The sequence below is a fragment of the Penicillium manginii genome, assembly GCF_028828005.1.
Source record: "Penicillium manginii strain IBT 31320 chromosome Unknown utg000006l:1.0-4164085.0:1.0-4166146.0, whole genome shotgun sequence".
In the NCBI taxonomy this organism is placed as follows: Eukaryota; Fungi; Ascomycota; class Eurotiomycetes; order Eurotiales; family Aspergillaceae; genus Penicillium; species Penicillium manginii.
The window spans coordinates 3005412-3019494 of record NW_026643107.1 but is presented as its reverse complement, the minus strand read 5'-3'; the positions used below and the strand labels follow the sequence as shown (position 1 = coordinate 3019494).

Sequence of the window (14083 nt, the reverse complement as noted above, 5' to 3'; positions counted from 1 at the left end):
GGTGCTATATGTGTATTACCACAAACTACAGTAGGAGGCCAGATTTCTACTTTCTCACCTTCGGGTAGGCAGCTGAGTAGGTACCTAGGTATCTAATCGGGTAGATCCTACTAGCAGAAGCTACCTATAACCCTATACTAGCCATATCTACCGCACCACACCTTGTCGCCAAAAACCTTGAAAGTGTGTATAAACTAATTTTATATTCTAATTAGGACCGAACCCGTGGTAATACATACCTGGGCATACAGCACCGTTTCTAAATGTAAAAGTTAGGGTGTTCAGATAGCCAAATGGGGTGTCTACTTAGTAGTGCCCCAACTTGAATGGGTCGTAGGAAAGAAAGAAAGAAAAGTCTAATTAGAAGATAAAAAATGCCTGGTATCAATGTAAATCGTACAAAAAGCTTGAAACCTCAAGTACACCCAACCCAATCAACTATCATCCCCAGAAATATTAGCATGCTTAAAATACTTCATGCCCACCCAAGCAACAATGACCCAAACCCATGACATGACAGCCGTAAGAATGATCAGCGCAGGATAATACCCAACAATCGGCAATGTAGGATCATCCTCCAACTCCGGCGGCGCATACGGCGTCTCACCAACATCCCAAGCCCAGCTCCAAACTTCAAAACAGCTCCCAATCCCCACGACAAAGACCAACCAAGTCACAACCAAAATAATCCACCCCCACCACTCCGTCTCCGAATAATCCCACGTTATATCGCCAGAATTACTCTTCATCTCCGCCGAGTGCGTCGATAACGGCGATGCTTTGCGATGAACAGGTCGGTACGCGGCATCCACCGAGAGAGGGGGATATCCATAGCCATCAGACCCAGACGATTGAGTCGGAATGTGAAGAGAACCCGCAACAGGATTTTTACTCGAAGCATTGCCATTAGACCCAATATTCGCGCCAATCCGCGGGAAAGAAACAAGCTCCTCATCGTCCGTGCCGATCTCATCGCCCAGCATATGATTCTTGGTATTATTGTTTGCGCCGTTGTTCTGCGGCGGTAATCCCTGCCTCTGGCGCACACCGGAGGATCGGAGAATCTTTCGCGCTGTATTCGTGCTGAACCAGCTCGGCTGCGCATCGGCGCCATCTTCCTCGCCGAAGCCGCGTCTCGTGGTATTGAAATCGCCTGGGAGGGGAGGGGAGGTTTGTTCTCGTAGTGAGCGCGGCACATCCTCTGCCTGCGGTCGAGTTGGCTCCCCGCCTCCTCGAATGGTCTCCGCAGATGCCCCCCTCGCCGCTGCGCGTTTATCTCTTGATTCCAGCCTTGTGCCCAGCAGTGCCGTCTTGCGCAGTGAGCCCCGCCGCCTCCGTGTTCGGCGCTGTTGCTGTATCGCTGCTGACATTGCCTTGGCGCTGGATGACTTCTCGCTGTTCATTGGGGGGATGTTGGAGTTGAGGTGGTCGTCGGCGTTGCCTTCGCCATGTTGTTCCATGGCGTGCGGACTCGATTCCGATTGGGTGGCTTGGCTCATGCGGAGGAAGGATAGTCGGGAGAGGAGGGAGCCAGAGAGACTTCGTTTATGGCCGCTGCTTGCGCTGCCGGATCGTGTGCGATTGGATAGTTCGTCGACCGCTGCGAGTTCCGCCTTGTTGCTTCCGCCATTGTCCATTGGTGTGGTGTGGGGGGGAACGGTGAGCTGAACCGTCAGCTCTCCGTGATTCAGTCACCCAGCATTGGTGGGTTTCGCTCTGGGTGAAAGATGGTTGCCCGGGGACGTGTTCCATCATAGGCCGCGTTGACGAGGTGGGTACGGGGTAGAGGTAGCGGATTGGCGGGAACTGAATCAGTGGCCTCAGGCACACAGTTATTGTTTACAGTCAGCATGATGATCATAGAACTAGTAGTAGTAACTAGCTATTTGCTTACGGGGAATCAGGAGACTAGAAAGGGACTATTTAGAATACATTAATCTAGATGGGTATTTTTTCCATTCCTCGCCGGCATTTCTTAGCAAGCCGTAGCATTGTCCTATGTGAGCTTAATAGATTTGACTACATACAGATACCTGGTAGCACCAACTGCAATAATCGGGCACCGTGCACGAACGCAAAGTGGGTGGGACAACAGAGCCAGCGGTCAAAAACTCTAGACCAGGGTGGGGGAAGAATAACAAGGTAGAAGAGGGACATAAGTATAGATAAAAAGGCAAATTGGTATATCGGCTAGAACGCCAGCAGGCATGAGATAGGAAAGAATCACAACGACCGATGGTGTCAAGCACGACAAAGGAACTCATAACGGGCATATACGAATACTTCAGAGGAAAGAAAAAGAAAATTGAGAACTTCCCACCAGGACAAATTGTGAACCGAGCAGCCTGTGGGAAAGGGGGGAGGAAAAAGGAAGCGGGGGGTAAAGAAGCATGGTTTTGAGTAACGAAGAAGCAGTATCAAACAATGAAAAAATATGGGCCTAAGAAAAAGAAAAGTAGAAAAGAAAGGACAAGAAGCAGGTTCAGCACAGCACAATAATACACGTACTGGAGAAGCGATGCAATAACAACTAAACAAAAAAATTCACAAGAACATGTCGAAGGGCAAATGAGTATAGAAAGAGAGTAGGGAAGATCGCTTTTATTTTGGGGGGCACAGCACTCCAATCAAACATCCAAGGGCTTGCACACTCAAAAGGGTAAAAGAAAGATCGAACCAACAAAGTGGACTTGGGGGTATTCGGTGGACAACACACAAATTCCATTCAGAAGAAAGCAAATGATCGCTCGGGAAATCCACTTGAAAGACAATTTCAACAATTAGAACGACAGAAGTGAGAGGGGAGGGGAGTAGGTCGAAGGAGGTGGGTGATGAGAGGATGACTGGCAAAAAGTCAAAAGAAAAAAGTTCGGCCGGTTGACAGCCAGTGCCAGGACATTGTACCGAGTCTCACACGTGCTATATTAATCATAGCCAGTGTAATTTGCGGCAAGATGTCAATAACAATCAAGAATAGTCAATGAAGATCTACGCCTGGTAGCCTCCGTTGAAGTTGTTGTTGCCCTGGTCCCAGTTTCCAGACGGGGACATGGGTTGGCCACGGCCGAAACCTGCAGCATTTCCCTGGGGGAAGCCTTGAGCGGGCATGCCAGGGCCACCAAAGTTGTTTGCACCCTGGTCCCAGCCTCGACCAGCAGGGGCAGGACCTACATCTTTCAGTTAGCACATGATGTTTTTGAGACATTCAAATTCGGAGACATACCTTGGTTCATGGGGTTTGCAGGACCACCATACTGGGGGAAGAAGCCGGGGCTGTTGGGGAAAGTGGCATTCGCCTGCTGCGGAGAAAAGTTGTCGAACTGTCCGGTAGGAGGACGATCCTTACCCCACTGTCCAGAGTATAAGGTCAGCAAATCGGGCGTTCAAAATAATAATTGGCTTAAAGACTTACGCTGCACTTTAGGGGGCGACCATTGACGTTGTACGCGTTCAGCTGGCAGATGGCCATCGCAGCGTTCTCATGGGAATCCATCTTGACGAAAGCAAATCCACGATCGGCCTGGAGACGCGTCTCAAGAACATATCCAAAGTTCTGAAACAGGGGGACCAAGTCGTTCTGGGAGGTGTAAGGGGTCAGGTTACCGACGTAGCAGGTAGTCTGCCACTGCGGGGTTTGCTGAACGACCATGTCGTAGCTCTGGATGCCCTGGGTGGGGAAGTGGTGGTGACCGAATGGGGTGGTAGGGGTCATGCCCATGGCGGCCATGGCCTGCTGTTGGGAGATGGAAGGCTGGCCCTTTTGGTTGGCCCAGTTGCAGCGGATAGCACGAGAGCCCAGCCACTCGCCATCCATTGCGTTAAGCGCCTTATCGGCATCGGTGCGATCACGGAAAGCGACAAAGCCGTATCCACGAGAGCGTCCAGTCTTCATATCCCACATCACACGAGCCTCAGAGACAGAGCCGAAGGCAGAGAAAGCCTGAGTCAGAACATCGTCATTGACCTCATTGCTCAAGTCGCCGACGAAGATGTGAAAGTGATTGGAGGTGTCCTCCTTATTGGTGTTGTTGGATTGGTACGCCCAGTTCACACGGATTTCCTGCAAGAAATGCGATGTCAGATGGGGTCAAGAGTTTAAATCGGGTAATCAACTAACCGACTGGTGAATTCTGCGGCCATTCAGAGTCTGCATAGCCCTCTCAGCCGCACCGGGGTCGTCAAACTCGACGAAGCCGTAGTTGTAACCCTTGGTGTTGAATTGCTGGGAAACGTTAGCCCAATTCGAGCGTTGATGGAGACCGAGCTATCCGGTGCAGAAACCCTACATCTTGCATATTCATCGATATGCCTTGTTGGTCTCTCATTGGAGTAGCAGTGGGTCGACCATCTCCCTGTGTACTCACATTCTTGTCAGGGATGATCTTCACGCTCACAACGTGACCGGTAGTCTCAAAGATCTGCTTGAGAATATCTTCGGTCACGCGAGGATCCAAACCCCCAACATAGAGGGCTCTCTTGTTAGGCTCGGGGGCAGCGCGGCGGACATAGCCACCAGCGCTTGTGGGGGACATCATGTTGCCAGACATGGGGGGAACCCATCGCGGTGGGAATGGGGTTGTTATTCTGGGGAATGATCACCGGGGGCCGTGGCGGGGGAGGCATGTGGGAGGGGTTGGCCTGGCCATTGCCCTGGGCAGCATCATACTGCTGATTCTGAGCGGCGGCAGCAGGCTGAGGAGCCGATGGCAGGGTGGAGGGAGTGGTAGCGGAAGCGTTCTCGGCCATCGTGTATAGGTGTTGATATATTTTGGATGAAAGCGATCGGGGAGAAAGAGCGATGATATAGCAGTTGACTGATGCAAAAATACCTCGAAGGCGTGGCCAGGAGATGAATGGGAATCGAGGGAATTCGAGCGATGCGAAGATGTAGAGCAACGTTCGTCACAGAAAAGTCACGATCGTGGAAATGCAGCTGATAAAATTATATGTCTGATAATATTTTTGTTGTCAAAGGGGGCCCGCGGGGTGTCAGGTAGCCAAGTCCAATCAAAGGCCAAGCTTGCACGATCCAAACAAAGCAATCACCAGAAAGGGAAGACTAAGAGAGGACAGAGACAGGTAATGGCTATCGAAGCTCGAATCTCGACAAGAGAAAGGACGAAGTATGATGAAAGGTACCGAGGGGTAGACGAGGGAGGGGTACGTTGATTGGATTCGATCGTTCGATTTGTTTCGTGTCGAGATGGATTTGGGGGGGTGTGATGGACGAAGAGGAAAGTGAAGTAGCGCTGAGGCCGGGAGATTCAAGATCCAAGGAGACCAAGGCGAGAAAATGCAAGAAATGGCAAAAGCACACACGCACACACGCACTAGAGTCGCTTCGATCCGCGAACAACAAGGAAAAAAACGAGAAGCAGGGGAAAAGGAAGAAGTTGTAAGGGAGAGTTAAGCAGGGGTGGGGGGGGAGAGGGAAAGAGACCAGAGAAAGAGAAGCTGAACTAACTTCAACGGGTCTAGTTCACCGTGTACAACCATCGCCCAACTCCCGCTTCTGTGCTTCCCCTTGTTTCATTCACCTATTTACTTGACTTTACTCCCACTCTACCTTGAGAATAAGAAAGAACTTTTATTTTATCGTCCCCATGACCACCAATTATTCTAATCCCGACTCCCTGGGCGAGCTGTCCATGCTGGTCGAGCGCACCGTATTACTTCCCTCCTCAGAGATTTACTTGAACCATTTGCTAACTGACTACATACAAGCTACTGGATACTGGACGACTGTTTAGAAAAAATGGTTCAGTCCCATCAAGCACACATCTGCAACGATCCATCCCTTCCTACTATGAGAGCTTCCAGTCGGCCCTGGATAATCTCTCAGAGCAAATTGTGAGTCCGATTGGATGCTCGGAGCGATTACGTAGTCGCTGAGAGACACATCAAAAGCCTTGATTTGATTGATTCAAGTTTCTTTTTGTTCTTTCTACTCATTGATGTTGTATTTCATTTTGACTTTTTTACTTTTTTTTTTACTTTTCATCCTTTTTTTTCAACTTCCGACATTCTCCTGACGTATCGCAGTTTATCGCCAAGGCCTTTTTGGAAAAGGACTATGAAGCTATCAAGGCCCGGGAGTCCGCACCGCAGCTTACAGAAGATGTGGCAATGAGCGATGCGGATCTGAATATTCCAGCACAGGTTCAACCACCATCACAACCTGTCGCCAAATCCCCAAGTCCCGAAAAAGCGGACCTGAAGGAGGAAGAACCGACAGTGCCAGAGCCGCAAGCAGCCCCCCACCACCATACCGGAGCCTCAGCTGAAGGAGGATGTACCGGTGAAAGTGGAAAATGAACAAGCTACTAGTGTGCCGACCGATCAAGGATTGGCAGGGACCCAAGAGATCAACTTTGATTCCGTTCTGAATGACACTGGAGGCGCAAACACCTTTGACCTCAATCTTGACTTTGGAAACGACGACACAGGCAATCAAGCCTTCCTTTCTGGAACGACCTTTGGCAGTGCCGAAAAGCCTAACGCCTCGATGCCGGTGGAGAATTCGATCGAGAATACAATCCCCACGCCTGCTGGCGGGGGTGCATTCGATATGGAATTAGACAGGACAGATGGAGACGCCAATCTATTCACCGAGCAAGGCGGAACAGACGACATGATGGGTCCTGGGGAATCCAGCTTCGACGATTTGTTCATGGAAACAGAGAATTTTGGAGAAGGTGGAGATCTGAACCATTTGGAAGGGGACAGTTTGATGAATATTAGCGAGCTGGATGACAACTGGTTCTCTTGAGGATCGAGAGCATGATAGATTGCGGATCACGGAAAAAAAAACAAATAAGAAATTGCCCGTCTGCCAAAGAAATTGTATAGTACTAGTACCTGATCGGGGGAGGGGAAGACACATCCGAAGTCGTTCCCCTATGATCTACATGCGCATGCACTCTGCACTAGTAGCACTAATTAGATCTACTGAGGATAGTGCCATGTTTGTGTCACTAGGCCAATCGATGCATCGCAAAGATGATCGTTGCTTGGTAATTGGCTAAGTCTATGGGACCCTTTTCCCCGCTGGATCATTTGCTTTTCCAAGTTCAACATGTGGTAGGCGGAGACGGGCAAGATCAAGATGATGTATTTTTGATCTCCAACAAAGCACTAGTAGCTCTGTCTACGGTCAAGCGCTCTCTGGAATAATTCTTGACCGCTGGTCGAACTGAACAGAGATTCCCAGCTCTCTTCTCGACCTGTCACTTTCCGTGGGGAGGCTAGTATTCCGTAACTCCGTATCCATCAGTGGTATGGGAATAGTATGTGCGACCACATCACCCAGGATGATAGACCCAAGAGAAAAGCCTCGGCGATCAGGGCGGGGCTACGATATCAAAAGTGACGTATAGAATAGGGCTGAACAACCCCATCTCCATCTCCATCTCCATCTCCATCGGAGGCTAGGATTAAATCCGGTCACGGTCGTTGATTCCAGGAACGAGGCAGGTTTAGCGAGGTCCGTTCATCACCTCCATGCCCTGTCCTCTTTACTATAGACTATAGTTAGCTCACCCTCCTCTCCCCGCGCGGGCAGGGATTCCGACAGCAAAACACCACGTCAAGGCGGAGGCCGCGTTGACATCGGGGCTTGTCCGGCCGCGATGAGGTCATCACAGCCACGGACCCGCAAGAACTACCGTCTTGATTTTGACTTGAAATCTGTGGAGTGACTGGCATTTAGTCTATGTATCCAGACTCGGACCTTCTAGACTCGCATGAGCATCTGACCCAAAGTCTCAAGAAGGCGCAGATAGCAATGTCTCTGCTTCGGGCCAAGCATCCTGTCATTGCCCTGCCACTGCCCTGCCACCACAACTATCCCCGTAAAATCTTCCATATCCACCTGGGCACTCACATAGTCGATTTACAGTACATTGTCCCACGCCAGGAGACTATATTCTTCTTGAGTATATTCTTTCTCCGCGGGGTAGTACCTCCGACCATTCACAGAAGATTGTCCTATGCTCGTTCCTCGACGTGAGGGCTGGAGGTCAGAGCTCGTGCAGCAAAAGCAAACTCTGAAAATCAGGGCCCGCATTTAAGCACTGGTCCCTTGGGTCAGGAGGGTGTCGGTATGAACCTCGGAACTGACAATCCATCGATTTGCATGCACTGTACTTTGTAGTCCGGAAGTGAGCCTCTGGCAGTGCGGGGGGCGAACAGGGATGCGATGCCGAGCATCCGTGTTGCCTGTTTGAGTCATCCAGGCGGAAATGTATTTGCTGTTGAATTAGGTTGATTGAATTGGCTTGGGTAAATGGGAATAGACTATGGACCATGGACCACGGTCTGGGTTATGTAGTCAGGTCATGCGGAGGGTAGTTCGTTTAGTCCGCCTCGGTGATATGGTGACTCGGTGATTTCGTAAGTACTGGCAGCATACTGAACAGTAGTATACTGTAGTATAGACGGTATACTGTACCTCTGAGACATTGATAAAAATGCCGAACTTGAGATTGCAAGGGATCTGATCTGATCTACATCTAGTCTGTGTATACTCTGTAAACCAGAGTACACGGTAGAATACACTGCAAAGTCAAGCCGGATTTGAACTCGTTCGCTAGCTGAGAGTATCATGTCATCATCGATCGGGTCTGGCTCTCTCACCAACTCCACTCCTCTCAGTGGATCCCCGTTTCTACTTCTACCCATTGCCCCCTGTTTCATTATTCATGAATGACCTCCCAATTCTTTTTTTCTTTTTCCTCTTTTTTCTTCACCATTTTCCATTTGTGACTGCCCAACTCTCGGCCACTTTAATCATTTGCGCCACATTACGGAGCGCCAACACGCAGAAAAGTCGGGAACCACAATTCATTGCCCCACAGCCAATCCAATACGCCCTCCAAGAGATCTGCGCGGCGATGATCACCGGAGTCGAGGACCCGTGCTTATGAAGTCAGCGCCCCCAAGAATTCCATCTCTTCCTGCACAAAGATCGGTGTGCTCCTTGCGTGGTTGATCTGAATCGAAGGGGGGTGCACAAGGGATTGCAAAGAAGCAACCACACACCCCATTAATATCCTCATCTGTAAGTCGTCTTAATTCTTGTGTTCCCCCTTCTTGCCTCTTGACTCCCTCCCTTTCACTCGTGGCCTCCTCTCGTTGGGTCTGGAATTCCCCGTGAAGAACCATCTGGCCTTCCTGGACCACCTCCCCCCCCCCCCGCATTCCTACGACGGCCTTTTGCGAAACACGCGCCTGTGGTTCGCAATCCGTCGCAGGAGAAAGGAAAAGAGGATTCCTCCTTTCTCCGGTGAAGAGAGGAAGAAGTAAACAAAAGAAAGAAGAAAAAAAGACATACCTCTGTCCCAGATTTTCCCCATCTCACACACTATGCGCCAAACTCCACAATGATGGCTGCTCACATTATCCCCCCCGCAGATTTCATCGCGGTCGGGTTCTATCAGCGATCTTGCTCCGTCCGAATACTTCGCTGTCCCTTCGTTATCGCTCTCCAACCTTATCCGAACCCGGTCCATCCGCCGCCGTTCGGTGTGCTTGAACGTCGAAGAACAGTTCCCAAAACAAACCCGGCGGGGCTCTCTACTCAGAAAGCTGGCGGGGCCACGCGAAAACGCGAAGCGATTCCTTCGCCTGCGGTCGTCGGGTGTCCAGTCGCCCGCGCCCCCACACCAAACCAACCCGCGCTGTAGTGGCGCCCGTGGCACTCGGCCGGTATCCGAAATCATCCTCTCCCCGAGAGACTCGACCTCGTTCTTCTCAACACAATCGGAAATAGGTGCGATACCCACAGATTCAATGATGGCGACAGAGGTTTTCCCCCGGCCAGTGGCCGAAGCGGCTAGTGCTGTACCCCAGCTGAGCACTCCGTTCCCCCCGTTGCGCAATGAGAAGATCGTTGCGACGGGTAGCGGACTCACTGTTGGTATTGCCCTGACAGAACCAGTGCTTTATCTTCAAGGCTACGATCAGCAGGATCCAAGTTCTAAAAAATCAGCGATCTTGCGAGGTCAGATCCATCTCAAGATCACTAAGAGTGTCAAGATCAAAAAGATCTCCATTCAATTCCGCGGACATGCCCAAACCGATTGGCCGGATGGTATTCCGCCCAAGAAGATTCATTTCCACGATAAGAAAGATCTTTTTACCCACGGTGTAGTTTATTTCAACCATGGCGATACGGCTTTGATGCAGAATGACTATGGCGCACACTACTACCAACACGCCAAACCCACCTCCCCAGTACCTGGCAAGGAGGGTGTCTCTGCGACAACTCGGGAGCTCTTCTCTAAGAGCGGATCAACCACCAACCTTGGCCCGACCAACGTACGAGACCCCAAGCGTCTTTCCGTACAGACCACCCGCGGCCACTCTCGAAGCTTCAGTCGCAATGACACACCTCAAGGTCTTCCGACTCAGCAACAGCGCAACTACCGGATGTTTCCGGTTGGTGACTATTTGTATAGTTTTGAGTTCCCAATCGATGGGTCTTTGCCAGAAACAATCAAAACAGACCTGGGATCTGTGAGATATGACCTGGAAGCTATTGTCGAACGATCCGGCGCTTTCCGCCCCAACCTGCTCGGCACAATGGAGATTCCCGTCATTCGCACCCCCGCTGAGGGATCGTTAGAACAGGTCGAACCAATTGCGATTTCTCGAAATTGGGAGGATCAGCTCCACTACGACATTGTGATTTCTGGAAAATCCTTCCCCATGGGCTCTCAGATTCCTATCGCATTTAAGTTGACACCACTTGCCAAGGTCGAATGCCATCGAATCAAGGTCTATGTAACCGAGAACATCCAGCACTGGACCGCCGACAAGAGTGTCCATCGACTGCAACCCGCCAAAAAGGTCTTGTTGTTTGAGAAGCGAGCGGAGTCCGCCAGTACGAGCACATACCCCGGCAGTTCCATGCGTGTAACTGCAGGTGGAGGCATCGACTGGGACCATCGTGCGGCTGCTGCAAGGGGCGAGGAGATCGTGGATCGATCCCGGACCAACTTACTAGGCAACCTCTCGACTGAAAACGGTGTTGGACCAACAGAAATGGAATTCAATGTACAACTCCCGAGCTGCCATGAGATGAGAGGTCGCGACGAAGCACAACGCCTCCATTTTGACACAACCTACGAAAACATTCAAATCAACCATTGGATCAAGGTAAGTGGTCTTGACATTTTTATCTCCTCGCTTTTAAATTGAGCTTCTAAATTGAACATGAATACTTACACATGTTTAGATTGTCCTTCGTCTTTCCAAGGTCGACGAAAGGGATCCTACCAAACGCAGACATTTCGAGATTTCCATCGATTCACCCTTCCACATTCTGTCCTGTAAAGCCACACAAGCAAACATCTATCTCCCGGCCTACACGAGACCTGCAGCCGAACCAGAACCACCCGCCCAGGAGTTCGAATGCGGCTGCCCCGGAGCACCCATGACACCAAGAGATAACTCAGCGGCGCAGTCCAGTTCTGACCGCGAAGAGTCCAGCACGAATCTCAGCCTCAACCGTCGCGGCTCCATCGGCCCAGTTTCTCGAAGCTTCACGAACGGCTCTGGCGGCCTGGCCCGCCCACCTCAAGCACATTTGGCCCACGAGCCCAACAACGAACGAGAGCACAACCCCGCCGCGGCACCTGGACCTTCGGAGGTACCTCGCCCAATGCATCTACTGCGGGCCCCTTCATTTGCCCCTCCTGCCTTTGAAGACCTACTTCCTCCGCCTCCACTTGTCACTCCTCCTCCAGAGTATACGACAATTGTTGGGAATGCGGATCGCGAGGCTATCTTGGAAGATTATTTCTCGCGGCTATCGTTCTACGAGGACCAAGATGACGACGATCGGGGACGGGGCCGTGTTGATGTCCCCCTCACCCCAGGTGGCCGGGTCAACCGCAGTATGGATGTACCCAGGGAGTGGATTCGAATTGAGGATCTCGCCAGGACGTGATCGGTTCGGATTCCTATTTCAATTCTCCAACTCAGTACGGTGTATTGATTCACCCTTTTACGATTATCCTAGCCATGAAGCAACGAAATTTCATACCGGAAACGGTGTACGGAGGTCCATTCCTTTCAAAGCGTTTCCTTATTTTGTTCTTTTTTCTTATAGATTTTTTTTTTTGGTTTTGGAATTCATCTTCTGTTTCTCAGATTGTTTACAAATGCGTTCTGTTTGGGGTTGGGTTGGGTTAGGTTGGATTCGGATTCGGATTCGGGGTTTGTTGGCATATCGGGTCCGGTTCAGATGTCTCTCTGTTCATATCATTGGGCAAAAGGCGTGGAGGTGTTTCCTTGCGTGCATGGTCTTCTATCTCATTTACTATCTCTTCATCTTTGAGATCACACAAACTCAAGTGTAACTCCCATCGTTCAAAGTTTCCTAAGGACCGTCGATTCCATAACATCATTTTCTCTCTCGCGCCACGCCTTCCTGTTTAGAGTTATATCTCTCTTAATAAGATGAGCTGCTCTAGACGAAACTAGTATCAGAACCTTGGAATCCAATGATGGCATTCGTTGGAGCCTTAACTGCGGTGGTCACAACAATACTTTTTGAATCGATACAGTACTATTCCATAGCACCCTGCATTCAAGTTCTAACAGTATATGTCTAAATACTATATCTTTGACCAGGTTTCAAGTATTTCAGATTTGGCACATAGGCACCCCACTGAGGGTCGGATGGGATCCCCGCAGATAGCGATAAGCGTGCCCGCTTCCAGCTGCCTTCCCTGATTAAGATGCCTAGGCATCTAAACTCTGGAACCTCCCCACATCGATGGACCACAGCTACTCTATCATTCATCGTCGACTTCACCTCATCCTAGAGCTCATCTAACTACCACATCTCGGCATTCTATCAGCTATAAGCCACGCTTGCCCAGTTGAAATCTCGCATACGGGTATATTCCTACGTGGTGAAAGAGCTGAGAGCTTGACCGACATCAAGCCTCTCGGGCCCTTGCTGATTTGGCGGGGTCAACGCCTGAGCACTCCAGGGCTCATCCAAGAACCCGATTTGCCGCCTTCAAAAGACAAACCTTCATTCGTGTTAGGAAATCTTCAACAACTTGAATATTCACCATGACGATTGAAGTTGTCCCCTAACCGAGGATGATATCCCCGGTGCAATCCAAGTGATTCAAAGAGCTTTCGAAGATGACCCATACTACAAATGGGTGTTTGATGCGTCCACGGTATGCAATCCCGCTCCACTAGATATAGACATGCTCAATGCTGGAGGTTTCCATACTAAGATCATTCTCCTCGTAACGCGGTCGGCCACCGACCTACCGTTACCCTAACGGGGAAAGCGATACATAAAGTTCAGCAAAAAACGAAATTATGACTCGCTTGCAGCACGCTGCCGCTGGGGTATCAACAATGCAATCTTCCAAGTAGCCAAGGACACAGCCACCGCGAAGGACTCACAATCTTTCCCGGTCCTTGGAGTCTCCTGTTGGATGGCTCCTCAGCCAGCTGCCCAGCCTGAAAGTTGGTACACCTGGTACCAAGGGTGGGTCCTTTCGTTCAACCAATTCCTCACCAACATACGATATCTCGGACACGGGGGTCTGCGCACGAACCGCTATTGGATCTGGAAAGAGAATCAGCAGAAGGCCCAGGCCCAAATCTGGGACGACCCGCGGGGATACTATTTCTGTAATATCGTGGCTGTTAGTCCCGAGGCGCAAGGGAAGGGGATTGGGAAACTTCTATTTGAGACGGTTACGAAGCAAGCGGATCAGGAGGGCATTAAGTGTTACTTGGAGAGCTCGAAAAATGTGCCTAATGTGCAGATCTATGAGGGGATGGGGTTTGAGATGAGTCGGGAGATGGAGTGTCGTGACGGAGATGATGCTTGCATGGTACGTGTTGATTGATGCTCTTTTATAAAAGTTCGTCGTTAGTTGGACTTTACTAATTTCCTCCGCGCGGCTGTTCCTACAGCTCTATTGTATGACGAGAAATCCCCAAACCAAGTGATGCTCGCGGTTGGGATTCGGAAATTTGCGTAACTCAACGCAAGCGCTATGACCTGATAATTACAGCAACGCATTCAGCATCAAATGCCATTCAA

At 50.4% G+C, this 14083-nt stretch overlaps 5 protein-coding genes across 5 annotated transcripts; 3 read left to right on the top strand and 2 right to left on the bottom strand.

Moving 5' to 3' along the window:
• Positions 1-434: 434 nt before the first annotated feature.
• Positions 435-1637, bottom strand: N7533_009500 (PIG-Y family protein; the record flags this gene model as incomplete). The annotated part of the gene is made up of 1 exon (XM_057106150.1): positions 435-1637. One exon carries the CDS (start codon positions 1635-1637, stop codon positions 435-437), a length of 1203 nt encoding a protein of 400 aa, XP_056957599.1.
• Positions 1638-2988: 1351 nt separating this feature from the next.
• On the bottom strand, positions 2989-4746 carry N7533_009499 (uncharacterized protein; the record flags this gene model as incomplete). The annotated part of the gene is made up of 6 exons (XM_057106149.1): positions 2989-3167; positions 3224-3350; positions 3413-4060; positions 4118-4222; positions 4365-4471; positions 4506-4746. 6 exons carry the CDS (start codon positions 4744-4746, stop codon positions 2989-2991), a joined length of 1407 nt encoding a protein of 468 aa, XP_056957598.1.
• Positions 4747-5603: 857 nt separating this feature from the next.
• On the top strand, positions 5604-6769 carry N7533_009498 (uncharacterized protein; the record flags this gene model as incomplete). Its single annotated transcript, XM_057106148.1, has 4 exons — positions 5604-5666; positions 5725-5850; positions 6043-6292; positions 6354-6769. 4 exons carry the CDS (start codon positions 5604-5606, stop codon positions 6767-6769), a joined length of 855 nt encoding a protein of 284 aa, XP_056957597.1.
• A 2642-nt stretch (positions 6770-9411) lies between these two features.
• Positions 9412-11950, top strand: N7533_009497 (arrestin family protein; the record flags this gene model as incomplete). Its single annotated transcript, XM_057106147.1, has 2 exons — positions 9412-11157; positions 11237-11950. Coding segments are annotated over 2 exons (2460 nt in total), but the record flags the coding sequence as incomplete, so codon positions are not given.
• A 1516-nt stretch (positions 11951-13466) lies between these two features.
• On the top strand, positions 13467-14021 carry N7533_009496 (GNAT family N-acetyltransferase; the record flags this gene model as incomplete). The annotated part of the gene is made up of 2 exons (XM_057106146.1): positions 13467-13871; positions 13914-14021. The coding sequence occupies 2 exons, from the start codon at positions 13467-13469 to the stop codon at positions 14019-14021; spliced, it is 513 nt and encodes a 170-aa protein (XP_056957595.1).
• Positions 14022-14083: the final 62 nt, after the last annotated feature.